This window comes from Corticium candelabrum, chromosome 15, assembly GCF_963422355.1.
Source record: "Corticium candelabrum chromosome 15, ooCorCand1.1, whole genome shotgun sequence".
NCBI classification, from domain to species: domain Eukaryota; kingdom Metazoa; phylum Porifera; class Homoscleromorpha; order Homosclerophorida; family Plakinidae; genus Corticium; species Corticium candelabrum.
The window spans coordinates 3,898,264-3,925,889 of record NC_085099.1 but is presented as its reverse complement, the minus strand read 5'-3'; the positions used below and the strand labels follow the sequence as shown (position 1 = coordinate 3,925,889).

Genomic DNA, 27,626 nt, shown 5'->3' with positions numbered 1-27,626 from the left:
AATTAATTACAAAACTGGTACAAAGACATAAATCATAAAACTTGAAAATAGACTGGCAAAAGATGCAGACAAATTGCCAGCAAACCAGCATTGGTATACAAAACTAGACTCACATTTTGACATACAAACGCAGCTTAAAGTGCAAACAAGAAGTCTCTCTTAGTCATTCAACAGGGGTAGAGGTTGATTCAACTGATTGTTTATCTTGTGTTTCACCTTCGTTTTTGGACAGCAGCAGAAGCATGTTAGCAGACTGCTTGTGAAGATCTCCACTTTTTGAGTTGCTACTTCCGGGAGTGGAGGGTTGATTGGCACCTGCCTCGATTGTTGTTTCCATAGCAACTCCTGAAGGTTCCCATTGGATGTTCTCCGAGGCTGGGACAACTACCCGACTGCTAGTTCCAAATTGATCTGTTGGACCACTGTCTATCAGTTCCTCGGTAAGGGTTGCAACTCCTTGCACTGGGAGGGGATTGCTTGTGTTGAGATTTTTGTCTTTTGTTGTCGTTGGTGTTCCTTGGGCTATTAACATCTGCTGCCGTATGTTTTGGTGGACAATATCCTGTGCTGTCATCTGGATTTCTTGAGATTGTGTGTGTTTTCCATTAGCCACATAGCTCTGCTGTAGTAGTTGTTGGATTTGATGTTGATTGTCAGCTTCGCTGGTTACTGGGTAGTGAAGAGGGCGCATGCTTGGTTGTTGTATCACCAGCATTTGTTGGTAATGCTGAGGCATGGTCAGGTGGTGAAGAGGTTGAGTGTTGCCCTTATTGTGAACATCTATCTCAGGCTTTACCACAGTGCTCTGTGCCAATGAGGACATCAAAGCTGAAGAAAAGAATGGAGTGACAAGCAACAAACAATGGAAAGTACAAATGAAACTGACTCTCTTTTGCTTGTCCCTTCTTACTACTGTGCGTCTGTTTATCTATCTATGTATCTGTCTGCCTGCTCACTGGTTAACATCATCGAAATGCTTGTTACATCATCAAACACACTGTACATCACTTCATGCAAACTTAGTCTTTCTGTTTCCCCGTTTGTCTATTAGCTCTCATGTCAATCTCAGTGGTCACATTCTACGCACCTTCTGGTGCAGCCACCAGTGGGGGTGGTTGATGAGATTGTGGATTTGTCAGATCATGTTGATCCTGTGACTGAGTGGCATACTGCTGCTGTTGCTGCTGCTGCTGCTGTATCATAGCTTGTGTGTTTCTCCATATCTCTTGTGCAGTAACTGCATCATCAACCGACAACTGACCAGCAGAGGATGCAATCGGATGATGCATCTGACTTCGATGGGGAGGATCAAGGATCCTAGGAGCATTTGTTCCATATGGTGGAGGGAAAGGCTGAGCAGCCTGAAGGAGAGCATGAGAATCACCAGTTTGTCCCAGTGTTGCCAGAGAAATCGTAGTGGTTACAGGAGATGCCATGACCATTTCAGACATATCAGCTGCACTAGCAAACATGTGTGACTGAGACATAGAGCCGTATGTAGACAGATGAAGCAGCAGCGCCTGGATAAATGCATCAAGGTTGGAGTGATGCGGCTTCTGTTGGAGGACCCATGTTGATATCTCTGTGGCAAACTCACGTGGACTAATAGCCAGTGAGTCCGCGCCACCTGCAAAGAAGCATGTATGTTACTGTACCATATAAGCCACTGCAGCTATACGTACTCATGCAAACTAGATCTGGATATGAGTAAATGACAAGATTACTTACACACGACAGTGTCCACACACATTTCTTTGTAAACGTTGTACATTGCAGACAGATACGTAGACAGACAGACAGACAGACAGAAATAGTTATAGGTAGAACCAAGCCCTATTGGCTTGGGTAGTATTTAGTTGCTTTGCTTAGATGGTGTATAATAGTTCAATGTTTGAAAATATATGTATTGACACACAGACAGACAGACAAAATGGAAAGACACAGGCAAAATGCCAAGGCATTTGAAAATCGGCAAGAACTTCCTTAGCATTACTAAAACAATCCAGAATATGGCATCTGATTCGTTTGCTTTAAACAGGATAGTATATTTCAAGTTACAATTTATGTTGAAATAGAACTTTGGACATCTCCATACTATCCACAAAAATAATCATAAAATAGTTATGCTTACCTCCCAATCTAGCAAGATGATTGTGCACGCGCTTCAGGTACTCAATACACATTTCAAGTATTTCTGCCTTGTCAAGTTTCTTGCTCCCCTAAATCCAAAACCCAGATTTCCAACAAATACAAAACAACCACTGCTCACATACAGGGATAGAAAACTCTGTGACATAAGTCTACAGAGTTCCTTCAGTGCTCACATCTCACAAGACAAAACACACTCAGTGTCACAGAGAGGACAAACAGGTACACTACTGTGGCCTAGTGAATAGGAAATACCAGGACAAGAGACACTAAAGGAATGCAACAGATGGCCTCACACACCAATTAATTAATTATTAATTAATTAAACTTATTCCCATGCAGTTTGGAATAACAGGTTTTACTGGAACTGCGTTGTTTTTCAAAGGCAATGTACATGTACTATAAACGAGGACAGTCCTGCTAGCGCTACTGACATACTACACCAAATCAGACGCATCCGTTCTGAGGTCACAAACCAGACAGACTGCACACGCGGACAGCTACGCACTTGACAGCAAACAGATCAAACTTCAAGATAGACCCCTGACATATCAGACATCTAGTGGGAGTGCATCAACATACGTATTGTTTGCAATCAGGAACGAGGTCCTTCATTGTGGTCAAGCTGTTGTTGATGCGATCTCTGCGTTTCTTCTCAATGCTCTTGTGCGAGTCCAAGTAATTCTACAAAACAAATACAAAACGCAAACTCAGCGGAAATCCAGCGCCTTCGACTTATAAACCAACACGCGCATTCCACGTCACACGAACGCCACGCCTCGTGCGAATGTGTCGAATGCGACAGCGAATTGTCGCGTGAGATGCGCTACAAACGTACGGCTTCGCATCGCGTGCACCGCTCGCCGTTCACGGGACGCCGTGTGATGCTACGGAAATTGTTGGCGCATGCATAACGCACTTACCCTCGATTTCTTGCGCGGAACGTCCTCTTCCCTGCAAAGCAAACGACGGCAAGTGTCATACGTACGAACAACAGTGTAGCCAGCAAGCGAGGGGCGTTGGGGGCGGTTTCACCACCGATCTGGACACACGTGATGAAATGCAACAGGAAAAGAACGTACCCTGATAGGAGAGCGTCGCCGTCGCTTGTGGAGCTCATTTTCCGCTTGCTGTCCATGTTGGTTAGCTGGCAGGGCTGCTTTCAACTAGACAACAACAGCACGCCCATTTCTGGCGGAACGAGGAGAAATGTGATGTTTGAGAGGACGTACTTGATTGAAATCTGCAGACGATGCGGTCTGTTGTTGATTGCAACGTCGAACGGACTTGCAGTGTGATGCTCTAGATGAGAGCGCTACGCGCCATGTCAAACAGCTCACGAGATGGGGCGGGTTGACCTCACGTTGTGAGCGCATGCGTTTGGACTGTTACTCCGGTAACGATACAACCCGGATAAGTCATGGAAGGAGGCCAACTACGGTTTGCCATTAGTCTCGATTCTAGCGACCTAGAATCCTTCAGGTACCTCTAGTATGCTATTTCGCGAATATTTCTTTTATCTGGCTGTGATTGTGTTTCTTCTAAAGGCCATCTATATCCGACCAGGCTCGATGCGGCTTTTTCGGTCAAGATGTAGCCTCGCAGACGGAGCAGTCGGAAATCGTTTATTTGAAAGAAGTGTCTACATCCGTGCAAATGCTGATGAATGTAAAATACCTGCGTAGAAGTATCCGTTTGTGTGATTGGCACTACTGTGGTAGCATGGAATTTTTGGTAACTTAATTATAGTCAAGACTTTGTGAGGTAGCTAAACTCTTTGAGTACTAAAGTGCACCCCCCCCCCCTCACACAAAACTTTAAAACTAATGCTTTAGTGTGTTGTGTTTGTGTGTGTGTTGTGTGTGTGTGTGTGTGTGTGTGTGTGTGTGTGTGTGTGTGTGTGTGTGTGTGTGTGTGTGTGCGCGCGCGCGCGCGCGCATCTGGCTTCATCAGACTCGAAATGTTGGTTCAAACAGATCTTGGCAGATAACAAATCACATTTTAGCTAATTTGCTTACATATCTTGGAAAGAGACAGACACTTAACTACAACAAATCAGAGGAAATTATCACAACTTGTTGTTGACTAAGCAATAGCTGCTAGTAGTAGCTTGCATGTCGTGTCATTCATTCCCTCTACTGCCTAAAAGCTGTTTATCACATGGCCATATTATGCATAGGCTCGAGGGTCTTTCTTTTCCAACGCAGGGGAGACGACCGGCTGGACTCTCGAGCTTATATCATGCATTAATTTTCTTCAGTCTGATGGGGTAGACATAGTCTCGCGTAACCAGATCCTTCCCGCCTACATCCTTTTGGCAGGAAGGGTCTGGCTACTCGAGACTAGAGTAGATGCTCTTCACAGATTAAAGTCTTTGTAAATTTTTATTAATTTGCAGTTGTCTTTGTTGTTTGTCATGTTTATCTTTAGGCTGTTTATGTTTATATCGTTACAAGTAGTTATAACAAGGAATCTTGGGTTTAGTTGTAATTCTTGTTTCCATATATTGATGTATTGAATGAAGAATCTGGCTGTTGTCAAACGAGATTTAAACTTTGCTAAGCATGTCTTACGAGCGGACTACGAAGCAAAGATGGATGCAAGAGCTGGAGAACTGTGTGCTTAATGCTGACTTTTTAGCTTTATAGTATGGTTACGTGATTGGTTTTTCTAATGTTACAGATATGTTAGACTGAATGAGCGCTTGACAGAAGTGGAGGCAAAGCACAAAGCAGTAAGCATATCTCTAGTTCAACATACATGACGTATGTTTGGTTACAATATTACTGTTTGTATGTATGTATATTGACTTATTGATAATTAACGTAATGGTAGAATACAGCAGCAATACGTTAAAGTGGTGATTGTGTTCGGTATGAAATGGCACGTGCTACACAGATACTTGCTGAGGGTCATGTTCACCCTTATCAGCTTGATAAGCACTGGCTTGTCTGTTTATGTTCACAAGAAAAATTCTTGAATATTGACATGTTGGTTTTCACAGTTTGTCATTTTGCTGGTGTGTGTGTGTGTGTGTGTGTGTGTGTGTGTGTGTGTGTGTGTGTGTGTGGTGTTTGTTTGTGTGTGTGTGTGTGTGTGTGTGTGTGTGTGTGTGTGTGTGTGTGTACAAGGTCGATACTGAACAGCTAAAAAACAGTTATAGTCTTCACTATCCTTGACTTCAATAAGTATTATACAGAAACATGTATCTGTCTGCTGACACTTTAGAAATGGTACCTCTTTATGCTTTGTGTTGTAGAAAGTGGACATTGTAAGGAAGAGCTATCGTACACAGCTGGCTGATGCTGTAGCAAGAATCTCTGGTGAATACAAGGTACATAGATACATAGATACCGTTTTGTGTTTGGTTTTTGTTGGATTAGGACTCGAAGTGCTGTCGTTATGTAGAGTCTGTCGAGTTGTATTGTTGGGGTGGTATGTTGGTGTGGTTGTAATACATTGGCAGTTGAGGTAGATTGCTACAAGGACAGGAACAGTGTATCTTAGTAATACAGTACCATCAAAGAAGACATTTAGTGGTCAGACATACAGATACATATTAGGTCCTGGATTACCAGCAGGAAAGATGCAAGAAGACAGGAAGAAAGACAAACAAACTAACTGTGGTAGTAGGACAAACAACTGGATGGATGAATGGACTAAAGCGGACATGCAAAGCAAACAGAGGGACGGATAGACGGACAGACAGATCATGTTTATGTTTGATCTTGTTAGTGATCATGTTTGAAATATATGTATTAGACAGACAGACAGACAGACAGACGGAGGGAAGATGCAGATGAAGAAGTCTTTCTTTTTTAAAGGGAGATGCAGAACAATCTGCATTAGACCCTTAGCTTACTAGTCACGGTAGCATGTTAGTTGTATGTGTTTTCGGTTGTAGCTGGACTTCAGGTTAGAGTAGAGTAGATTTATTGTTACACTGGTATGTACCATTTGTAAAAGCTAATGAATATGACAGACAACAGACAGACAGACAGACAGGAGGACAAATGGACAGACAGAAGGGTTAACCATAGTGTGCTGTCAGCATTGATATTATAGACAGATAGATAGGCAGACAGATTTATGTAGTTGAGGTAGTGACGGATCTGCATCTAGACTAGTAAATCGGTTGACTTGCTGTAAGCGTTCTTTGCTGTTAGACATACTATGAAGGGATAATGCAAGGCAAGTTTGGTCGTCATGATGGCAAGCTGAAGGATGTACAAGCAAAGTCTGATTTGCAAGACTGCACCACACACAAGTGATTGTAACGGATATTATGCTTAATGTTCACTAGAAATGAGGAGCTGCAGAATTCCTTACAACAGAATGAGTCTGTCATACAGATGCTGCAAATGCAGCTACATCAGGCGCAGACAGAGCGAGAAACATTAGAAGAAAACGAGGTAAGAGGATATTGGTTGGTTTTTGTGAACTTGCTGTAGTTAGCAGCCAAGCTGTGCAGTGTCAATTATAATAAGCTTAAACAGCCTCAGTGTCAGTCAGATTTTCTGTTGTTTGTTTTAGAAAGCACATTTAAGGAATCTCCCTAATTTTGTTGTCATTGGCAGACAGACACCAGACAGACAGACAAGACACAGACAGACAGACACACAGACATTGATGGGACATAGCAGCTTTGGTATAAACATTATTGAACACAACAACTTTATTGATATATCATACTACGCATAGACCAACCATGCTGTAAACGTGCACTACTGCAAGCAAGAAGACCACTATACTATCACAGGGTACGGTAGTACCCTGTATGTAGGGATTGACCAGGTTGTGTGGGCGTGGTCATATTTTAGACCATCAGAAATCACCTTAAAATGCGGTTAAATATCTTGAAAACGACAGATAGAAAACCTTACAAGTTCAACTGCGCTTGACTACTTCTGAATTGATCTCAGCTTGTCTTCAGAAGGAGAAAATCGCTTGTCAATTTTGGAGTTTTTGCTGGATTTTGTCTTCTTTCTTCTCCTTCTCCTTCTCCTTCTCCTTCTCCTTCTCCTTCTCCTTCTCCTTCTTCTTCTCCTTCTTCTTCTCCTTCTTCTTCTTCTTCTTCTTCTTCTTCTTCTTCTTCTTCTTCTTCTTCTTCTTCTTCTTCTTCTTCTTCTCCTTCTTCTCCTTCGTTACGCATAACTCCTTGACTACGGCATATCTAAAGCTAAAACTTTGGGAAATGACGTAGAATAAGCCAACCTGTATTCTTTTGATGATAGAAAAAGAAACATCTAAGAAAAAAAGATTTCTAGAATGGATTTGAACCTGCTACCCTACTTACGTTCAACTGCAATTGTTGTAACCCATTGTTAACAAACAATAGCCAGGCAGCCAATCACAAGCTCTTGCTACGTTGCTTGAAGCAGTTTAGGGTACACGTGTACAACAAAGCAACAAGAATTCTTGACACGTTTCGTGGTTGAAAAACCTGAAAGCCTACAGTTAGGCAAAGAATCACGCTCTTGAATCGCACGAGCAAATGCAAGAAGTGCGCGTAATTAATTATTAGAAGTGACGTTGCACGTTATCGTAATCACAGACACGATATACCTCTTCTTGCCGTAGTTGGAACACCAAAGCCTTCAAGCATTTGAATTATGGCAAAAGCAAATTAATTCGACTCGCTTCCATCCATCAAAAAAATGTCGGCTTTGCAGCACTTGGAATGTGACGTTTGTTACGAGCCTAGAGGTGTGGCCTACGATAATAATTTTGCGGTTGTCTAGTGCTACCGTATTATATTTAAGACCGAACTCCCGCAAATCGAAGACCTCGTACTGTGTACAAGCCGGTCGCGTGTAGAAGTTGAGCTTTTGTTCAAGACACTCGGCACGCACGTACACACACGTTCGGTCACGTGCACGTGCGCAAATTCGGCGTGTGCGTGTAGCGTTCAATGACACCTGGCCAACAATGATGACAAAGAAAAAGGTGATGCTGCTGAAACTAGCATCTCAATTCTCATAGTAGTGACCAGTCTATCTAACCGAATCTTGCGTTTTCAATTAAGTGGTCTAGCTAACAAACTCATCAACATTCTGTAACGTGATGCACGACCATCACTGGAAATGCGAGCTTGCTTTGTTGCCCACACCAAGAACTTTAGTTGTTTAAACACTAATACTCATACCCCACCAGACACAAATTTTAAAATTATGCAAGAATGCATCTAGAAATTGTTGTAGACAGCCAGGAGATCTAACAGCCTTCTTCAATCTACACACACCACACACACACACACACACACACACACACACACACACACACACACACACACACACACACACACACACAACTACATGCACGTATGCTCGTAGCTCTGAAGCAAGTAGAACACAGCTTCATACTTACTAGTGGTATTATTGCAACTAAATGTAACGTCTGATTAAAACCATCTATACACAAACACTGCATAGCTCTTAACATATTGCAAGTACACTGTAAATGTAAGATTCACATGCTCGAGATATGAGACTATACATGTAGACCAAGTATAGTTTAGAAAATGTGTCTTGTTGTTTGGCTATAAAATCTTTGTTTAATTAATGGAGTAGGCTGTGCTTTCGCACTCCTAAAAACTTACCAAACTAGAATTTTAAAAACTTTTTTCCTGAAAAAAGAAATAGATGTAGAGATTATATAAAAAGTAATAGAAACAAGATCTATAGATAATATGAACCAAAGCCAGACATCATGAGTGAATCCTTCCAACCACATTCCCTACATTTTACTGATAGTGGGTTGGAAGGATTCACTAATGATGTCTGGCTTTGGTTCATATTATCTATAGATCTTGTTTCTATTACTTTTTATACAATTCCTACATCTATTTCTTTTTTCAAGGAAAAAGTTTTTAAAATTCTATTATGGTATAGTATTGTTACCATCTATATGAGTCATATGATATCATTGTCAGCAAATGATGAGAACAGTAAAAATAAGGTTAGCAATTACAATTAGTGCAAGAGTCGATCTTCTGCTGTTGCCATGCAGCAGAATGTCACTGTCACCCATCTTTAATCTATTCCTGTTTCCACGAATGCACATAATAGATTACCTCAGTAGAGCATGGTAGGTTAGTCTGCAGCGTAGCCAATTCATTGTTGTGCTGTTTCAACTATTATTAGCCAAACTATTTGAACTGGCATTTCATTGAACCAATGCATTTGACTAATGGTCATGTGCAAACTTTAACCCACAGATTTCTCAGTTTTCTGAATATTTAGACTATGAATTACCTTGAACTAGACATTATATTATGTCATTTAATTGACTAGTTGCAACAGTTACTTCATACCTCAACTGATCACAGTTTATCATGATACCAACTGCTAGCCTTGCCTAGCTATTTCTTCACTTTTCTACTTTTAGATGGGATGGGCTATATAATGCGACATAAATGTGTGATTTCGTTTCTAATAGGGAACATCCCACCCTACTTTTATCAGAGAGGAAACGTTACGTTTGCATGCTTGCAAAATTTAGAAATATATATGTGTCATTAAGCCCCTCCGTGATGGACAAGTGGGGTCTTTACTCCCATCTGGGCGCTCACCAACCCGGCAGGTGAGCCCAGCAGGGTACATGTTTCTGTGTAGTCCACACGGCGATCAATGACTAGCCAATTTGATATAGATTGCAGGCATTATGGTGACTGCGAACTCGTGAACAGCTCGCCTAGTGGATATCAATGACTACCAGGAAAGCACTGAGCGTCATCGTCAACGGACTGTTCACCAGACCACAGAAACTCCCCAACGACTGAAACGAGCCATAGTCTCATGGATAAAGCTAGAGAAACATGAGAAAGAAAGACAGACAAGTTTCATAATTTACTGTCGTCACTGGGGTTTGAACCCCAAACCATATTATTATGTCATGCTCAACCAGATCAGTCTGGTTTGTAAAGTCTATTACAAGTACCGGAAGCAAACCCTGCTTCAGAAGTACTTAGACCATCACGGCTGTCTAGAAAAAAAGACATGACTTTACGAAGGATCCAAGTAGATTCCAGAAGCACTGTTTTCTGTAAGTGCTGCAGGTTGTGATGACCTGGAATAATGTCCAGCCACCGTGCAATACCTGCGTGCACTGTGCCCAAAGCTTCCAAGACCACCGGAACCACCAGTGTTTGACAATGGCACGTGCAGCTTATCTCCACTCGCAAGTCGCTGTACTTCGCCATCTTCTCAGCATGTTTCTTGCCAATGTTACCATCAGCAGGACAGCTGATATCAATAAGAAGACAAGTGTTTGCCTTCTTATTTCTGAGACAGATGTCTGGACAATTGGCTTTGATCTTCCTTGCAGTGGGGATGGTGGTATCCCACATCACAGTAAGTCATCCGTCTTCACAAGCCTATCAGGATGATGCCAGTACCATCTGCTCTCCACTGGAACCCCAAAATGACGACAAATATCCCAGTGAATGATGGAGGCCACCTGATTGTGTCGATCAGTGTAGTCCATCGGTGCTAAATCACTACAGCCTGCCACAATGTGGTCGCCTGTTTCCAGGGCTACACTGCACATGTGGCAAGTAGGAGTGACATCACGATATAGAATCTTGCGCTCATAGTACCGAGTCCGAAGAGCTTGATCTTGAGCAGCAACAACCAGTCCCTCAGTTGCAGCAGGAAGATTCGCAGCCTTTAGCCGTCCGTAGGTCTCTTTCATGTCCACAGGCGGTTGCTCAGTGAGACGGCGATACTGCCCGTGCATAGGCTTCCCGCTCCAGGACCGCACACGAAGAGAACTACAACACGTACGGTAATGTCTCGCATCTGTTTCAGACGCTTGCTCGACGTCACCTTCAATCGAGATGGATGCATTCCTGTGTAAGCTCTGCGACTTGTCGTCCGAAGCAAGACTCCTCTGCAGCTGTGCAGTAAAGCGACAAGCCATGCGCTTGATCGAGTGTGAAGATTTTCCGGAGTCACACTCCCATATCATCTGCATGAAAGGATCAGAACTGTCAGCAAGGTAACAGTTCAGCCTCACAATACAAGATTGATATGTCGACTCAATCTGTTGTAACCCCCTACCCCCATCACTGCAAGGAGCGTACAGTCGATCAACGTCTGCAGAAGGATGGTGGACACCGTGCATAGAGAGGAGCTTTCTGGTCCGTCAATCGAGCTGCTGCAGGTCCGTGCACCCCCAATGAGTGACGCCAAAACCGTAAGTGAGAACTGGTAGTGCAAACCCATTGATGGCTAGAATCTTGTTCCAACCATACAACTCAGTCCGGAGAACCACCTTCACTCTGCGGAAGTACTCACGACGGAGTCTCTCCCGTATCATGCTGTGCTGAATACCGTTACTCTCATCTACACCCAAGTACTTGTAGACTTGACCCGATTCCAGACAGTTGATGGTGTCTGTTTTTCCTACCGTCACTCCAGAGTTGTGTCCAGATAGGCTGCCATTGACAAAGTGTGCAACAGCACATTTGTCCAGACCAAACTTCAGCTGGATGTCGTCAGAGAAGGTACGAACCGTGTGCAACAACCCATCCAACTGATCAGAGTTTCTGCCATACAGCTTCAGATCATCCATGTAAAGTAGATGACTGATGAGCTGACGTTTGGCAGTCTCATCATGCCCAGTGGTCATCCGGTAGCCGTAACCGGTTCTGTTCAGCTCCTTACTCAGAGGATTGAGAGCCATACAGAAGAGAAGTGGAGAAAGTGAGTCATCTTGGAAAATACCCCCCCTGATCTGCATAAGCCTTGTCTTGATCGTACTGTTCCTGCAAGAAAGCACCACCGATGTCCTCCAACTCTTCATCGCACGTGACAAGAACCTGCACAAGACTGGACTGATCTTATGCAGCTGAAGGCATTGGAGCAACCAACTGCGTGGCACGCTGTCATAGGCTTTCTGGTAGTCCACCCAAGCCATGCTCAAGGTCTTGTGCCTGGTCTTACAGTCTTTGGTAAGCAGCTTGTTGATCAACAGCTGATCCTTTGCACCAAAAGATCCCTGTTGACAACCCTTCTGCTCCGGAGCCATGAGGTTTCTCTGATCCTCTGCCTGATGACTGAGGTGAGGGTCTTATAGAAGACAGACAGACATGTGATAGGCCGGTAATTTTTGGCTTGATCAGTCTTGTCATTCGTAGGAATCAGAGTGGTTATTCCTTGAGACAACCAGTCCGATACAGAGTCTGGATTCTGAACCAGCAGGTTGTAGTAGTTATGAGTCAGATTAGTGTGAAGACACATGGTACACTTGACCCAGAAACCATAAACCTTGGATGGACCAGGAGACTTTCAGTTCCCCATCCTTTTGAGACACGATGTGACCTCATTGTCTGAGATAGGTAACCACTACTGCTCATTTCTCCAGTGCGTCTCGCCATCGGTTTGACGTCTCAGCCAGAAGGCAGACTCATTTGTGATGTACATCAGTTTCTAAAATACCACCCCAATACTGCTCGATCTCATACTCAGATGGCGGGGAAGTGGCCTGGATAGTCTGCTTACCTAGTTCTCTGTAAAACCATCCAGCATCTTGTTGAAACAAACCATTCTGGCGAAGTCTCTTACGATTCTTGTCCAGCCTCCTGGTCCGCTCGACCTTGTACTTAAGTTCCATTCTCAATTGATTGATGGTGACTTCACAACTCTCCGAACAGGAAATGCCCAACCGATGCCGGAGAAGTCGGAGTTCATGTAACATACGAATGCCCGATGAACCCTTTCTAACCTTCAGCAACAGTGAGATCGCACGTCGAAGTGTGAGAATCTCCATATCCAACTTTCGTCTCCATGTCGGTGTTAGAGAATTGGTTGACTTCGTTGTCTTTAAGCCTCGCCTTTGGACACTAGCAAAGCAGCAGAGTATACCAGGTAACTGATTTCACTCATATCTGGTTCATCTTTCAACGAATTAATGATCGTGTTAAGATCACCAATAAATTTCAGGGTTCCACTGTTCACAAAGATCCTTGGAAGGTGTTGTCTCTCACAGATAGGAATTTGCCTGACTTTCTGCAACTCCTCAAGAAACTCTCGACGAAGTACAGGGTCCACAGCAGCATCACTATCAAGCAAAAGACCATCCTCCGTTTGGCAGCAGTTTGGACTGAGTTGAGATGTAGGAGTTTCCATCCTGTCTAGCCAAGAAGCTATACTAGGATGTGTAGTCATCAGATCAGAGCTCACAGAGTCACAAGGGGATGGTGATTCCCTGACAGCACTGCACTGAACTGAATCCAAAGCGTCATCTACGGATAGGATATCATCACTATCTCTTGCAGATGAGCAGTCCTTAGAGAGAACAGTGACTGACTGAACAAGGGAGCCATCTTCCAAGTGATTAGCAAACTCATGATCCTCTTGCATCATTGACACAACAGGTTTCCCACCACATGCAGCAGGCGCCATCCTGACTGAAGCCATGCAAGGTGACACATTGTCAAGCAAAGGCGTGACAACTGAACTATCAGCTGATAGAGCAGAAACCACATCCAACGCTGCCGACATCTGCACGCCAGGACAAACATCAGTCGTAACAGATAACAAACCTGAGACAGGCTTTCTATCCTGTGCGGCCTCGCGTTTAATCTCCTCCAACTCTGATTCAGTCAGACTTCCAGAAGTTAGGAGATATCGCTTCTGGTCTGCCAAACGCTGCTGCTCAGAGACGTCAGTCGGAGAAGGATTTCGTTCACACCACAGCTGATGCATGGGTTTTCCGAAAGCAGAGAACTTGCATGACAACAGCACGTGGTAATAACAAAACATCACTTCCCTATTCATTTGTTGCGTCCATTTCCGTCGTCTTGTTGCATTGCCGTTCCTGTTAGCCGAAACACAAGATTTGCTAGGAACGGTGGGCATCACAGTGTCTCGTCAGCGAGATTTGAAGCCAAATTCAAATCAGACGCCGCGCGAGAGATGGTTCAACCAGTCGCCCTACACCCAGAACTATTCCTGGTCTTCCAAACAGCTCCAGTGATTCCAGATGCCAACTTTTCGAGCCCTGTCCTGGTTTCCCGACAAGGAACGTGCTCCTCAGCTAGCTCTGAGACGAGCGATACAGCTAGACGTCCATGTTCCATCAATTTGTTATTATTCTTATTATTATTATTATTATTATTATTATTATTATTATTGTCAAAGTAATGACAAATGCATATTAGTGAATTACCTCTAGAGTTTGTCTTGAATTTTAGCTCTATATGAGGCATGATTATATATATGCTTTCAGTGTGATTTTGATGTCACTGTAGAATTACATAATGGTAACATTTGGTGTGTGTCTGACTAAGTAGGCTAGGATGTCAAAAGTTTATGATTTGGCTTTTCTTTTTTACAAACCATTTTGCGAAAAGTTGTGTGAAGTTGTGAAATCTGAAGATTGTCTGTATCTTGAAAGTTGTAGTTATACATATCTGTAGCTACTGTAATGATATTTCCAGGGTTTTGAAGTGCCAAGTGCTACTCTTGATGGTGGCATTTCACTTGAGGAATTTGAGGAAGTGCAAGAGAAGTTAGAAAGTGCAGAGAACAAAGTGGACGAGCTTCATTCAGAACTGTTAACCAAAGACTCAACTGTTCGACAGCTTAGTAAGAGACTTGCATCTGGTGTGAGTTTGCATGTCCACGTTTATGTGTGAATGCTCATGCTCTTATGCACATTGATTTGTGTTTCCAGCAGTTTTGCTAATGTATGACTATGTAAGTAGACTTTCTCTGTCAATTATCTGATGGATTGTTATGAAAATTTAGCAAATGATACTTTATTGTTGGTATATCATGATTTGCTACTTTTAGGAATAGACAATTAGGTTTATGTATGAAACACCACAATAGCACATCTACAGAAATACACTTGATTGCATGATATGTGCATCTCTTGCTATTTGTAGTTAGTTACATGTGAAACAAAGTGCTTATTCATGGCATTGTGGACTGTAAGGCATATTCATTGTATGTTATAGCATGTAAGTTGGTCATGAATTTTACAATAATTTACTAAATCTTGTAGTATTGTGCAGTTGTATCTGTTTGGATGCTGAACTGCAAGAAGCTGATGCTTATTGTCATTCTTTGAAAGATTTAGTGAACAAATAGGGTCACACGTACAATACACAGCATTAGAGATAGAGAACAAAGTGACAAGCATTACATTATACTTTTATGGACAATTTGGAAGCTAGTTAGTTATCTAGACTTGCTGTGTGAAGCAGCTGGTAACATCGATTCTTACTGCCATTCTACCACATTTATGTTATGTCACTATACTGTCAGATTGTTATAATGGCTAATTTTTGTGTAGCTACAAAGGTAAATCAATTGTCGGAAGAGCTGAAGGAAGGACAGGCACGTGTTGCAGAGGTCAGTTTGCATTTATGTTATCAGCAATGAGTGTATCATTTAATGTGTTCTTAACTTAATCTGTTCTTGTTCTAGCTGCAACGGGATCTTGATTCAGAGAAACAGAAAGCACGTGCAGCTGCTGGTCGAGCTACAGAAGCGGTAAAACTGACTGATATTGTAGCAGTAGTTGCTTTCATAATAGCCAAATCTTTGAGTATAGGCTTCTCGTCAAATAGCAGACTTGGAAGCGAAGATGAAATCAAACATTGAGAAAGCAAAGAAATCTGTGAGTTGTGCTGTACTTTGTTATTTCGGAATTGGTTGACGTTTCATGTGAAGGCATATGAGCAAGCTGTCAAGGAAGCTGAAGAGCAGCGTAACAAAAAGGCAGGGCAGTTTGAAAGTGAATTGGCAAGAAGGCAGGCAATAGAAGAGCAACTAAAAAAGGTAGTGTAAGCCAATTGACTTAAGGCAGACAGACAAATGGACAGATTAATGTACATTGTATCTTAACATTTCATGGTATTGAATGTATTTCCACATTGTTTATTTAAGGGGCCGTCCGTAGTTACCGAATGATTTTAAAATCCGAACAACGTTCGAAAGTGGGTGGGTGGGTCAGAAGGCTGTTCGAATTAGAAATCATTTGATCACTGCGCATGCGCAGATTTCTTTATTGTCCAGTGGTGATGAAAAAGCAGCTGACTCTCTTTGGTGTACGGAAGAGGAAGAGAGAGCCTTTCTTCCAACGCAGTGCAGATGACAGTGATTACACACGAGTGATCGAAACTCTGTGGCAGCAAGATGCTGGACAGCGCACTCGCAAGGACTTCTTCAAGTGGGCACAAGGCCAATGGCGTGACAAGTACTCGAAGGACAGGAAGGCAAGAGATGATGTGATAGCCAAGAGCGTTGGAGTCCAACAGGGAATGGACAATGCGGACGAGAAGGCGGCGACGACTGGTTACTTCCGGCGATTGGATGAACCGGAACCGAAGCGTTCACACCTATCTTGTCATGGCCGTCATGACCAGGTTAGTATGGTCGCTTCGGTATCCACAGATGGCGACGACATAGAGGTAGCTAGTGGAGGGCCCGAAGCAGAGTTCTTGAATGCTATTGGGATTGACTCCTCTCAATTGCTGACGGAAGATGTTGTAGGCAGATCAGATTTTATGGGCGTGTTACGTCAGTGCGCGAGACAGTGGCTGGCATACAAACAGGTACAGGCGACATATGAAGCACACGCAAAGTGGCGTTGGGGACATAGTCAGCTCATTCGAGCAGAAGATGAGCTGGTGACGGAAGAGAAGAAACTGATGGCTGCAATGTGTGATGTTGCTCAGGTAACCGTGAGTGCCACAAACTTCCTGAGTGTTTCATTTGTGCGCATGGCTTTAGAGAAGATGGAAGGACTAGCAGCTCTGTCTGCGAGGCTGCTAAAGTTTACAAACTCGCTGCAGACCCAAACCAGACGATTAGAAATACGCGTATCCCAATTGCTGCAGAAGCAGAAGCATCCAGCAGATGACCTAGTACTAGACTGTACAAATGGCTGTGAACTGTCTTGGGAGAAAGCCTTTGGCAATCTTGCTGATTTGCAATCAAACGGTGCAGACACGTGTGGTCCACTCTCTGCTGAAGAGCTAGTACACACTTCTCAAGTCATGGCGGCAGTGAATGTGCTTTCATTGAGAGGCTTGCTACAGACTATACATTACAAAGAAGACGAACTCTGCATGAAAGTGCAGTGGGCACTGACACACCAAATCCTTCACTGGATGCCTGTTATGTCCTTGTTACACAAGCCAGCCAAAAACATCGTTCTTGTGAACGTGCCTGACCTGACCTTCACAGATAATGGTAACACCTTCTCTGATGTACTATCCCTTGTGCAAGAGGATGAAGGAGTGGCGCTATCTGAGCAGATAGAGGGAGATGCTCAGATGCAACAGGAGGGAGATGCCCAGATACAACAAGAGGCGGAACAACTTTCTATCACACTCCCTGCAAAGAAACGAGGACCTCCTGCTCGGCATGAACAGTTTCCTGAGATTATCTGTTCTGCTATGAGTTTCATCAACATGCATGGCTATACAGCACAAGCAAGGCGCCGAACAACAGCAGGTAATTCTAATGGTGTCACACTTGCTCAGGTTCAGCAACATTTGCTTTCATCTGTCGCTGGACTGAAGGACAAAGGTATCGGTCGGACTACGGTTCACCAGCTGATGTTGCCTCCTCGACAGAAGACTGTCAATGCAAGGCGGTACCACGGTGTTCTCAATGTTCGAGTTCCTGGCAAAAGGAATGATGAACATGGTTGTCATGAAAATGGCCATTTCTGCCTGGCACAAGTTGGGTACATGTTAGAATTTTCTCAACAGCATTCTGACAGTACATCAACTTTTAGTTGCGACAATAAAAACAAAGTCAACATTGGCACACTAGCTGTCAGTCGATACCACCAACTGCGAAAGTTCTTCCCAATTGGAAATGGTCCAGTGTACAAGGATCATGATTTTCCTTTTCAAAATGCAAAGATCATTCCTTCAGGATACCTTCGGTTGGAACCTAGAGGACGGCCAAAGACTCGTACAGTGTACAATACGGCACGAGTTCGCCTTGCATCTGCTGATTCGGTAAGGCTCAGAACGAACCTGATTAGGAGTTGTGTCAGGAGAAGCTCTAGTATGCCTCCACTGCTTTGCAAGCACGAGTTCGATAATGGAAAATATTCAGAATTTGGTCACTTCAGAAAAGACAAACTAGGACGTTTGCACTACACTGTTCCGCATACCGGTCCACTGTTTGTTAAAAACAGAGCAGGAAGGTTTCATGAGTCAACAGCAGAGACTCATGCCAATGATCTCGATGAGCTGATTGGTACTGAAATAAGAAGTGGAAAAACTGGTATATGCCTCGCCGTTGATGGAGGACCAGATTATAGCATCAAGTCAATTCTTACAATCATTGCCTTTGGTAGACTGTGGCGTGATAAAAACTTAGATTTTCTCATCATGTGCACACATGCAGCTGGGGACAGCTGTTACAATCGAGTGGAGCATGCCTGGTCCCCACTTTCATCTAGCCTGGCTGGTGTGATATTACCCGCAAGCCTACCTGGTGAAATGTCGCCATGGCAGCAAAAGTTAGATGATATAGAAAAAGAGAAAAAGATAGCTGACGTTTTCGACAACGCTCTGAAAGTTCTAGACTCATACTGGAATGCCATATCCTATGATGGCTTTCCCGTCACGTCGTCAAGTGTGATGTGTCTTGAGAAACCATCTCCGTACAATGATCACAGCAAGCTTACTGAGTTTGCAGCAGCTGGCAGTACAAAGCTGAAAGCAGATGAAGGCATGAAATGTATCCTGAATGAATTGCAGTTTCTGCATTCACATGCTGTGCGCAAGACGCACATGCTTCAGTTTATGAAGTGTGACTCTGGTAGCTGTCATCACTGTTCTACTCGTCCCGTGAGAGCCACAACGGCTGTGAACTTCCTCCGTAGGCATGGGGGTTGTTTGATGACACCTCGGCCAAGCAACAATCATGAGGGTCATTACTGTACTTTCCTCGAAGCTGCACTGATGGAGGATATGGGTTGCAAGCCCCTCCAACTAGATTATGGTTTGCCGTCTCTTCTAGGAAAGGTCAACCATGTCTGTGAACTTTGCAATCGGTATGTTTTCCAATCTGAGGCAGATAGGACACGCCACTTGCAAAGGATTCATAACCGTTCAAAGAGAAAAGAGGCTGTCCAGGCACACACAGAACAGCAGGCTGCACCTAAACCCTCTCACAATTGTACATACACTGGCTGTGGCCACATATTCAGCACCCAGTACCAACTACAACGCCACAAACAAGAGACAGGGCACAAGTGCAGGGCTGGAAGAAAGAAGAAGGGAACATGCTGACTCTATAGTCTATTAAACTGTTTAGTAGAGTACACGATGTGATTTTGTTCGATAAATAGAAGTGGGTACAGCGTATAATAGCTGCGAGGAGAAATTGTTTCATGACTATGGACAGCTGTTAGGATTAGGTAGGTGGGTGGGTGGGTAAGAAGAAATTCTAACGTTGTTCGGATTTTAAAATCATTCGGTAACTACGGACGGCCCCTAAGGTAGCTTTGTATGTGAGCTTTCTTTCTTGTCTGCTGATCAACATGACAGTTGTTGTGAGCTTGTCTGTGTTTGTGGCAGGAACAAGAAAGATTGCAAGGTGATGGTGCTGTTGCTGCTCTGAAGCAGTTACAAAAAATTGAAAAAGAACAGAAGGCAGAGATTGCAAGGTACATACATATATGGCCTTTCTATTTTATAAAACTCGGTAATCACAATAATCAGGGTGTGAGCTACATCTCATTGTTGCCATAGTGCGAAGTAATTGAACTCACTTCAAAATCAATAACATTGAGCTTTGCGCTCTCACTAAATATTGCACGTTTATGCAGCCACATGTGATCTTTGGGTATCATCTAATTAGCAGTGCACACTAATCTCACCAATCAATGTGGACTTGGTACCTTATTGTTTACAGCACCATGTCTACCAGGCACTCTTAGAGAAATGCTTGTATGTGCACTTTGATGAAGCGCAAATGTTTTGTAATCTTTGTTTCCTTGACGTAAGAAATAACAGTAGAGCAGTTGCAAAGACAGCCTGAAAGCACACAAACATTTTGTAACTTTATTAGAATCTTGTAGCTATTGGTTGTTGCCAACTGCTCTGCATCTGGAGCCTCATTCAAGTGACGAAATTGCCCATATCAGGGAGTTTAGATGTTTAATGGGACTCCTGTATGAACCGTTTGACTGTTAATTGTCAAACTTCAATGGTTGGCATTATCCCACAATTATAAAGTGGCGCGTTCACACTAACACATGCGCATTTTGTGTTTGAATTAGGTATACTAGTTCTAATGCTCAGGAAATATGCAATGTCTTGGACATTCTAATTCACACTGAAGGCAAAGCTTGCTAAAGTCTTTTTGTAGCCTGAATTGGGAGGATCAAGATGTTGTAGTAAGAGGTGTTAGACTGTGTCTAGTAGAGAGACCTTATAGATATGGTTCTCAGAATTTTCTGTCTGAAATCTCAATTCTAGTTTTGCAAAATTTGACAAGCACTTTGCCACTTTGAGTCAGATGGAGGTTTCTTGCTGTATGGACGTAACCCAGAAAGTACGCATCTTGTTTCCATACGTAGCATGCACCTACTGTAGTCATGGCTTTCTCTGAGTAAGCAGGCACGCTCAGTTTACTTTGAGCATTGAGAAGTTGCATTGTTTAAAGTTTACACTGGTGCTGTTCTCGTTAATCGATGCCTGAATAGACAACCTTGTAGTAACTTTATTTATTTACCTTTGAACAGCACTAGCGACTTACTGGTGATCAAAATTAATTTCTTGCCAGAGCACTTGAACAGATGTCACTTGTTATAGCTCTGATGCAAGAGCTACTCCAAATCGGCTCAAGTGCACATGTGCGAGCATGAGCATGTTCCTTTAATCATAGTTGTAAGGTGGACAGCAACCACTATATCCAGGTTGACCTTGAAAGGTTTGGCACCCCCACCATTGTCTAACAATCAATGTGCTAAGCTCAATATGTCTGAAAGGTTATCGCAACAAAAATTGTTGCTCAAAAAGTCAGTGTTTTATATTAGTGCTTGAACAGCTGCAGTGGATTAATCTTGTTTTGTAAAGGTCACATGATTTTGTTTTAGGAGCAGTTAAGTGGGTCAGTGTGAAGTAATGGTGTGTGTGTGTGTGTGTGTGTGTGTGTGTGTGTGTGTGTGTGTGTGTGTGTGCAAGTGTGCAAGTGTGCAAGTGTGCATGTGTGTGACTAGTGTGAGTTAGGTCACTATCATATATACTATAACAGCCGATCAATATGCAATCTGATTTACACTTTCTTTAGATTAAAGTGTGAGCTGGACAGGCAGGAAAAAACGTGGCAGATAAAGTTTGCTGTGTTGCAGAGAACGTCAGTCTCACTGTTGCCATAGTGGCATTACACCTTTCAACTGTTACATTTTCTTATAGTTTACATGCTGTGAAAGACGAAAGCTACATACGTGCTAGTCTACATCGACAATCAACAAGATTGCACCATGCAACTGTGGCATATGCTGTAAGTTGTTTGTTTTTATTGTTACTAATTGTTTATGGAAAACAAATCAATTCTATGACTTGCGAATGAGCTAGCTAATGCTGAATCTATTGATTATATGCTTCATTGGTATTTGAAGGTTTGAATTGGATGTGTTGAATGTCATTGGTTTTTGATGGAATTGGATTTTTGAATCCTTAGTGAGCACATTTTTTGGCTGTGATTCTATTGGCCGACTGCATTGGAGTCAACACATGCTGATTTACAAAGTTTACATAAGGCCGCACCGAAAAATTGTCTGATTGGGGTAACCCGCCCACCTGTGTTTGGAGGGCCGCTGAGTTTTATATATTTAAATATGTTTTCTGTTGACCTGTACATATTCGTGTTTGAAGGGGCACGCGTTTTGAGAGATGGCATGATTCTTTGTGTGTCTGGTAACTGTAGTCTTTGTGAGGTGTTGCAGGAGGTTGGATTCAGTGATCGAGTGGACAATGTACTCAGCGTGCGAACTGCGACCGCAGACGCTTCCTCCAAACAAGACGCTGAGTTAGACGATGATTAAAAATAAAAATAAAAACTCCCGCTCACCCGCCCGTCTTTTTCTGCTGCATGCTACTCCAATCAGACAATTTTTATGGTGCAGCCTAACCTTTCATATCATTTGCAATTACAAAATTTATTCTCTAATACAACAGGTACTGTAGGTATGTTATATTATTAAACATGAGGCCATGAGGATCTCGATGATGAGCCTATCAGCATGTTGTTGCTTGGAGGGATTAGGTGATGCAAAGATAAAGAGTAATCAGACAATTGTTGTAACATCCTCAGACTAATTAAATGGCAACAGCTTATAGGATTGAGAGCCTAATCATGCAATGTTCAAGAGTCTATGCTGATATGGAGAGAGATTAAATCATTTCCTCACGCTGTTAACACTATTACACTGTACAGTACACTTCCAGATCCAATTGACAGGTTCTCAACACAGCCATACAAAACAAGGTTAGGCTAAACTTTGCTAACATCACCATTGATGTACACTTATCATATGAATCCATAGATCATAACTTCCATGTGAGAATAAACTCCATGACAGCACACTAGTAGAGTCCTCTATTCTCAAGATGAGGCTGTTAAGTAAAAGGTTATAAGCTATAAGGAACTGTTGATAACTTACTATCTGTAGAAGAGGTGTTCCCCATAATTAATTAAGGTGTACTATATTTCAATTACCATATATTATAAGTGTATATGAATATTGAAGAGGATGTGTGACCATGTGGATCAGGGAACACTGCCACAGTGGATGGAAAGCATGTAAACATTAAGCCTACTGAAAAATCTTATTTTTTTGGTTGTATGAGAAAGTGAAAAATGCTGACCCCTATATATAGCTACTGGCTGTAGCTGGATGGGGCAATGGAATAGCAGAAGGAATCAGCTGTAAAAAATACTGCAAGACTATATTATGATTCTGTGCACCATTGCTTGTGTGTGTGTGTGTGTGTGTGTGTGTGTGTGTGTGTGTGTGTGTGTGTGTGTGTGTGTGTGTGTGTGTGTGTGTGTGTGTGCATTATTACTAATACTGTATGTTTTGATTCTTCCTTATAGCGGGACATACCTCAAGGAGTTGTCACCAGAGGCAGAAATCCAGGGATGAAGGCAGTCCTGGTAAATTGTGTGTTCCACATTGACATATACATGTATGTACACTAGGTCACACAAATACCATGTACATTTAAGTAAGCCTCGTGTCTCTTGTTTCACCATTCTGAGACATCAAGGCCAACGCGTTTCTCTAGCAGTGGCAAAGCAACAGGATAACATCTAAAGAAAGTCACATCATTTTATGCATAGCAATCAGTGCTTGATACATTCAGTTTTATTTTGAGAAATTAGTAGATATCTGTTGCCACTTAGGCAAACAGTGTCATACAGAGCCAGTAAAATCAAATGGCAGGCTGTGGTAGATACATGTAGTGTTGATAAGGCTTTTACAAAGGTGGGTGTACTGGTAGGCCACCTTACAAACTGGCTCGGCTGATGTGTAATCACGTGCAACACACAGTGATTCAGTTTGTGTAATCACGTGTAAGTGTTTTCAGTAAATTTTAAATTGTCGTGTATGTTTTCTATTGCAGCCATGCATTGATCCTAAACCATCAGCAAACAACATTCCTGAATGCAGAGATGGTGTGTAACTTTACCAAGTGTTTTAATTATATAACTGTAGTCCATTCTGGTATGCCCCAATTCAATGTGCAGATGTTGGCTATACTGAAGGTCAGATTGAAGATGCTGGACATCGTACAGATAGGTACACCTTTCTTATCATTTAATTATAATACTTTATTCTAGTAGTCATGAGTGACAGTTTATTATAGTACAATCAGTCTGTAGTACAAGTTAGGTGCTGGTAATTAGGAAGCGTATGAAACAAACTCCCAAGTTTACCAGCCAATTGTTTAACAAAAGGCCAGCTCCTGAAATGTATGAATAGTACATTGGAATGCAGCAGCAGCATTGTAGTAAGGAGGTTATACAGAGTCACTCTTCAGAGAGTCCAAATGTTCTTACAAATATCTGTTGTCAGTAATGTCATACATGTGTGAGCTATCCCTTCTTAGTGGACGAATATTCAATTTGTTTTACGATTGCTGAGCAACAGAGACATGACTACAGAAACAGGTGGTTATAGGGTAAATAACTGGATATCGATTTTAGAAGGGCAGCCACTTGCTACTGTTGTTGTTGCAGTAATTTTTAAATTATTTAGTTATTTCAGCTTGATAATTTGTCCATTTTAATTTTGTGTGTTTGATTAGTCGATCTTCATTACAACAAGGAAGCTCAACTAGATGTGCAGATGAAGCAGAGCATCAAGAGTTAATACCACGTTCTGTATCACAAGGTCACGTCATTGTTGTACCATCTGTTGGAATATCTTAGAGAGAGAAAACAAAATTTCTATTTATTGAAAGAGTTAAGCTAGATTGAATCGAAGTCTTCTGCGCTTGCAACTACGTGATCGTAGAAGAGTCCAACCAATAAACACAAGAGCTGCCATTGAGATAAAATACAGAAACACAGAAAATTTCCAATCCATTCCATAGAAAAGCGGTGTGTGGATGTCTGCTTCTATCTGATTCTTGTAGCTGTGTATTCTTGGCTTTATTCGTATTCCGTGTGTGACAACAGGTCGATGTACTGACGTGCTAATAGAACGTATTGACTCATGCCGATACATATCCATTAGAAAACACAGAACAGCACTTTTGTCCCATGGAATATTACCATCAGATTGGGATGCCGTCGTGCGGCAATGTGGACACTGCTCTGATGATGGAAACTGGATTTTTGGATATTCAGGATCCGAGCTCTTTGCATCTCGCAGTCTCATGTTGGCTTTATTGTGTGCTCTCCACAGCCACAGGACCCCGTCAGAGGGTGTTGAAACTTCTTTTGAAATGTCAACTGCCATCTTGGAGAAATTTTCACTGCATTGACGACAGCCAAAGAAGTCGCGAATGTAATCATGAATGGCAGAAAGGATTTCAGTGATGTCTATATGTTTAGATCCGGGGACAACGAGGTGAGATTTTGGCTGAGCACGTCTCCATGTCCATCTGCTGCATGTTTTCTGCAAGGTTGGATCATATCTAGCACAGTTGATGACAGCAGTGTGGAACAGTGTCCACAAACCACAGGGATAGCCACGGTAATGAGGTTCACTTCCTTTGCATGCAACCCATTGCTGGTGAGGTTGAACTTCACCTCTATATTGCTAACATAACAGAATCGTATGCTGACATAACAAATAGTGATTTAACTAAGTTTATTGGATTTTGATATTTTCTCTTTAACCCTGCCTGCCTGAGTGTCCTGTTGTCTGTCTCTGTTAGAGGAAAACTAGAAGATGTCACTGTGGCCTCTAAAAGTTACAAGTCTGAACCACACAATTCATGCAATTCCTAAGACTTCCGTCCTTCTTTGATATGTAACAGTTATAGTCTTACCTCTGGGCTTGTGAGACGCATCCATGTGCTGACATCAATTTTCTTGAGCCGTAAGTCAATCAACTTCATTCTATTTGACAACTGATCCAACATGTGTCGAATTGTCATTGGCACTGGTAAACACTAAACAGCAAATGAGCTGCACAATGGCATGAGAACAGAGTGGATGTGACTGATTGCGTACACTACTTAAAAGTTGGACAAAGCGGTTCAGCGTCTTGAAGCGACTGCCTGATATATCATGAAGAGGAATTTCATGTCGAAAAGAGAAGGTCAGAGTAGCTACAAGATCTTCTAAGTACACTGTAGGCTTCCTACTATCAACAGAAATCACAAGTAATGTGCCAGTACCATTACACACAGCAGTATTAAAAGTATACTGTAGTGTTCTGTCTGTCTGTCTATCCATTTGTCAATACGTATATATTCATATTGTACATTAGTTCTGTTTGTCCCTGTTTGTTATCAGTGTAAGTCTAGCTACAATACTATCTCAACCTTCATACCTGTGATGAGTTCTACGTGCATCAACACGACTATTCTGATGACTCTTAACATTTTTCTGTTGAGTTTTACCAATATCTTGAGAAGCAATCTGTGGCTTCTTTTTGTGTACAACGTCACGTATGTTCTTTTTTTCAGCAGTCTTTTTATCAACTTGACGTTTCTTCTCCAGCTCTCGTGTAACAGCAGTAATATAGCTTAACAAATCCTTGCCATCTCTACAAAGCATGCAACCTCAATACCTTGTTGATCACACATGTAATTCGATGAACATTACGATTTTAACTTGTCAAGTTTTCCTTTTGAAATAACAACAATTGCAGGAAAATAAGCGACTCCACAAAAAGCAGCTATGTCAGACTAGACACAAACACAACTAACATCATACTAAAGACGATATCAACTATCTTGAAACCTGGTTGTTAGTCGCTCTTCTAATCTTCACTTTATTATGTTGGCCATACATTTCCATAATAACCTTCAACACAAAATTGTATATGACAATGTAGTGTGTCCATCATACACTCCTCTAAACCTGTCTTCCCAGATAGGACTCTTTATCTTCAATGATCAAAAATACTTGCTGACCAGCTGTCTGAGCCAACATCCACTGCTTCACAGTTGTAACACTAGACACAGTATATTATGACTGTCAACACAAATTGAACAGGACAAGGCAGCAAACCTGTCTACAGGTTTTAGTACTGGCCAAGAATGAGGTGAGTTGGGTTGAGATTCAATGTGTTTAATGACAGACTGCTGAAGACCATTAATACCCCGTTCACCTGCAAATAGCTTTTTCATGTCCGAATACAAAGAACATCAAAGCAGTGTGACTTACGAACTTCAACTCCGACTTCCGACATTTTGGAATGAGCATAGAACAACTGCAACGATTAATTAATTTCCGATATGAATAAAAAGTTTAACAGCAATGTGCAGTACATTAGTATGTTTAATTAATTGCTTTCTATGAGCAAGTACGCACATAATTTAAATTGCTAATTCAATGTCTGTAAACGATTTTACTGACTCTGATTGTAGGAAAGCCTTGAACTTTAAAATGCTGACAAGAGGCCGTGTTTACTCGATTGCCACAGTCGATAACACCCACTCGTGCCACAGTCGTCCAGTCTACAAACTTACACTTAGTCACGTGGCTACTCTAGACGCTCTGAACGACACCGACTTTTGACACTGTGTGCAAAATTTTTCCATGTAGGTGCAAAGTGATGGCAGTGTCCACACCAGCTCGCGTAGAACTCAACAATCCAGCAGAAATCGCTCTCCAGCACCGCTTTCTTCAACGACGAATTCGAGAAGCAAACCAAGTCATCCTCCTCCGAGTACAACTGACAATCGTACGCGGCAACAAACCAAAGCGACAAGACAAGCAGCAACAACGACGCCGACAATTGATTCATACTAAACACCGCGCCCACATGTTTTTCGCTTTCAACGAGCGCGCGTTAACGTGTCGAAGTTA

General features: G+C 42.4%; 5 protein-coding genes across 6 annotated transcripts; 2 read left to right on the top strand and 3 right to left on the bottom strand.

Moving 5' to 3' along the window:
* Positions 1-69: 69 nt before the first annotated feature.
* On the bottom strand, positions 70-3,504 carry LOC134190658 (uncharacterized). Its single transcript, XM_062659121.1, has 7 exons — positions 3,381-3,504; positions 3,231-3,314; positions 3,072-3,102; positions 2,731-2,832; positions 2,132-2,219; positions 1,088-1,627; positions 70-828 (listed from the first exon to the last, which is right to left on the bottom strand). Exons 2-7 carry the CDS (start codon positions 3,284-3,286, stop codon positions 164-166), a joined length of 1,482 nt encoding a protein of 493 aa, XP_062515105.1. The 5' UTR covers positions 3,287-3,314; positions 3,381-3,504; the 3' UTR covers positions 70-163.
* Positions 3,505-3,555: 51 nt separating this feature from the next.
* Positions 3,556-24,823, top strand: LOC134190657 (myosin-4-like). The gene is made up of 19 exons (XM_062659120.1): positions 3,556-3,630; positions 3,696-3,816; positions 4,673-4,764; positions 4,831-4,882; positions 5,408-5,482; positions 6,315-6,385; positions 6,452-6,560; positions 14,591-14,738; positions 15,451-15,509; positions 15,585-15,650; positions 15,712-15,777; positions 15,831-15,938; positions 19,706-19,794; positions 21,423-21,488; positions 21,548-21,635; positions 23,232-23,291; positions 23,762-23,813; positions 23,886-23,937; positions 24,446-24,823. The coding sequence occupies exons 1-19, from the start codon at positions 3,569-3,571 to the stop codon at positions 24,567-24,569; spliced, it is 1,560 nt and encodes a 519-aa protein (XP_062515104.1). The 5' UTR covers positions 3,556-3,568; the 3' UTR covers positions 24,570-24,823.
* On the bottom strand, positions 6,959-7,337 carry LOC134190662 (neurofilament light polypeptide-like). Its single transcript, XM_062659126.1, has one exon. The coding sequence runs from the start codon at positions 7,298-7,300 to the stop codon at positions 7,067-7,069; it is 234 nt and encodes a 77-aa protein (XP_062515110.1). The 5' UTR covers positions 7,301-7,337; the 3' UTR covers positions 6,959-7,066.
* LOC134190768 (uncharacterized) lies at positions 16,181-19,619 on the top strand. The gene has a single exon (XM_062659278.1). It carries the CDS (start codon positions 16,181-16,183, stop codon positions 19,415-19,417), a length of 3,237 nt encoding a protein of 1,078 aa, XP_062515262.1. The 3' UTR covers positions 19,418-19,619.
* Positions 24,604-27,578, bottom strand: LOC134190656 (sulfhydryl oxidase 2-like). 2 transcript variants are annotated; one of them, XM_062659118.1, is made up of 11 exons: positions 27,330-27,578; positions 27,174-27,274; positions 26,982-27,027; positions 26,826-26,925; positions 26,676-26,769; positions 26,556-26,618; positions 26,418-26,500; positions 26,143-26,358; positions 25,821-25,953; positions 25,637-25,759; positions 24,604-25,404 (listed from the first exon to the last, which is right to left on the bottom strand). In XM_062659118.1, exons 1-11 carry the CDS (start codon positions 27,562-27,564, stop codon positions 24,604-24,606), a joined length of 1,995 nt encoding a protein of 664 aa, XP_062515102.1. In that variant the 5' UTR covers positions 27,565-27,578. The 2 variants fall into 2 exon arrangements, with proteins under 2 accessions (XP_062515102.1, XP_062515103.1); XM_062659119.1 differs by having other exon boundaries at positions 25,821-25,950.
* Positions 27,579-27,626: the final 48 nt, after the last annotated feature.

Excerpts from the sequence above, each read along its gene's own strand:
- LOC134190658 (XM_062659121.1), bottom strand. The coding sequence starts at position 3,286 with ATGGACAGCAAGCGGAAAATGAGCTCCACAAGCGACGGCGACGCTCTC. Across the intron at positions 3,103-3,230 it reads GGCGACGCTCTCCTATCAGG|GGAAGAGGACGTTCCGCGCA; the intron begins GTACGTTCTTTT and ends TTTGCTTTGCAG. Across the intron at positions 1,628-2,131 it reads TCATCTTGCTAGATTGGGAG|GTGGCGCGGACTCACTGGCT; the intron begins GTAAGCATAACT and ends GCTTCTTTGCAG.
- LOC134190657 (XM_062659120.1), top strand. The coding sequence starts at position 3,569 with ATGGAAGGAGGCCAACTACGGTTTGCCATTAGTCTCGATTCTAGCGAC. Across the intron at positions 15,939-19,705 it reads TAGAAGAGCAACTAAAAAAG|GAACAAGAAAGATTGCAAGG; the intron begins GTAGTGTAAGCC and ends TGTTTGTGGCAG. Across the intron at positions 23,292-23,761 it reads CAGGGATGAAGGCAGTCCTG|CCATGCATTGATCCTAAACC; the intron begins GTAAATTGTGTG and ends TTTCTATTGCAG.
- LOC134190662 (XM_062659126.1), bottom strand. The coding sequence starts at position 7,300 with ATGCGTAACGAAGGAGAAGAAGGAGAAGAAGAAGAAGAAGAAGAAGAA.
- LOC134190768 (XM_062659278.1), top strand. The coding sequence starts at position 16,181 with ATGAAAAAGCAGCTGACTCTCTTTGGTGTACGGAAGAGGAAGAGAGAG.
- LOC134190656 (XM_062659118.1), bottom strand. The coding sequence starts at position 27,564 with ATGAATCAATTGTCGGCGTCGTTGTTGCTGCTTGTCTTGTCGCTTTGG. Across the intron at positions 26,501-26,555 it reads GAAGAGCGACTAACAACCAG|TCTGACATAGCTGCTTTTTG; the intron begins GTTTCAAGATAG and ends GTTTGTGTCTAG. Across the intron at positions 26,359-26,417 it reads AAACTTGACAAGTTAAAATC|AGATGGCAAGGATTTGTTAA; the intron begins GTAATGTTCATC and ends CATGCTTTGTAG.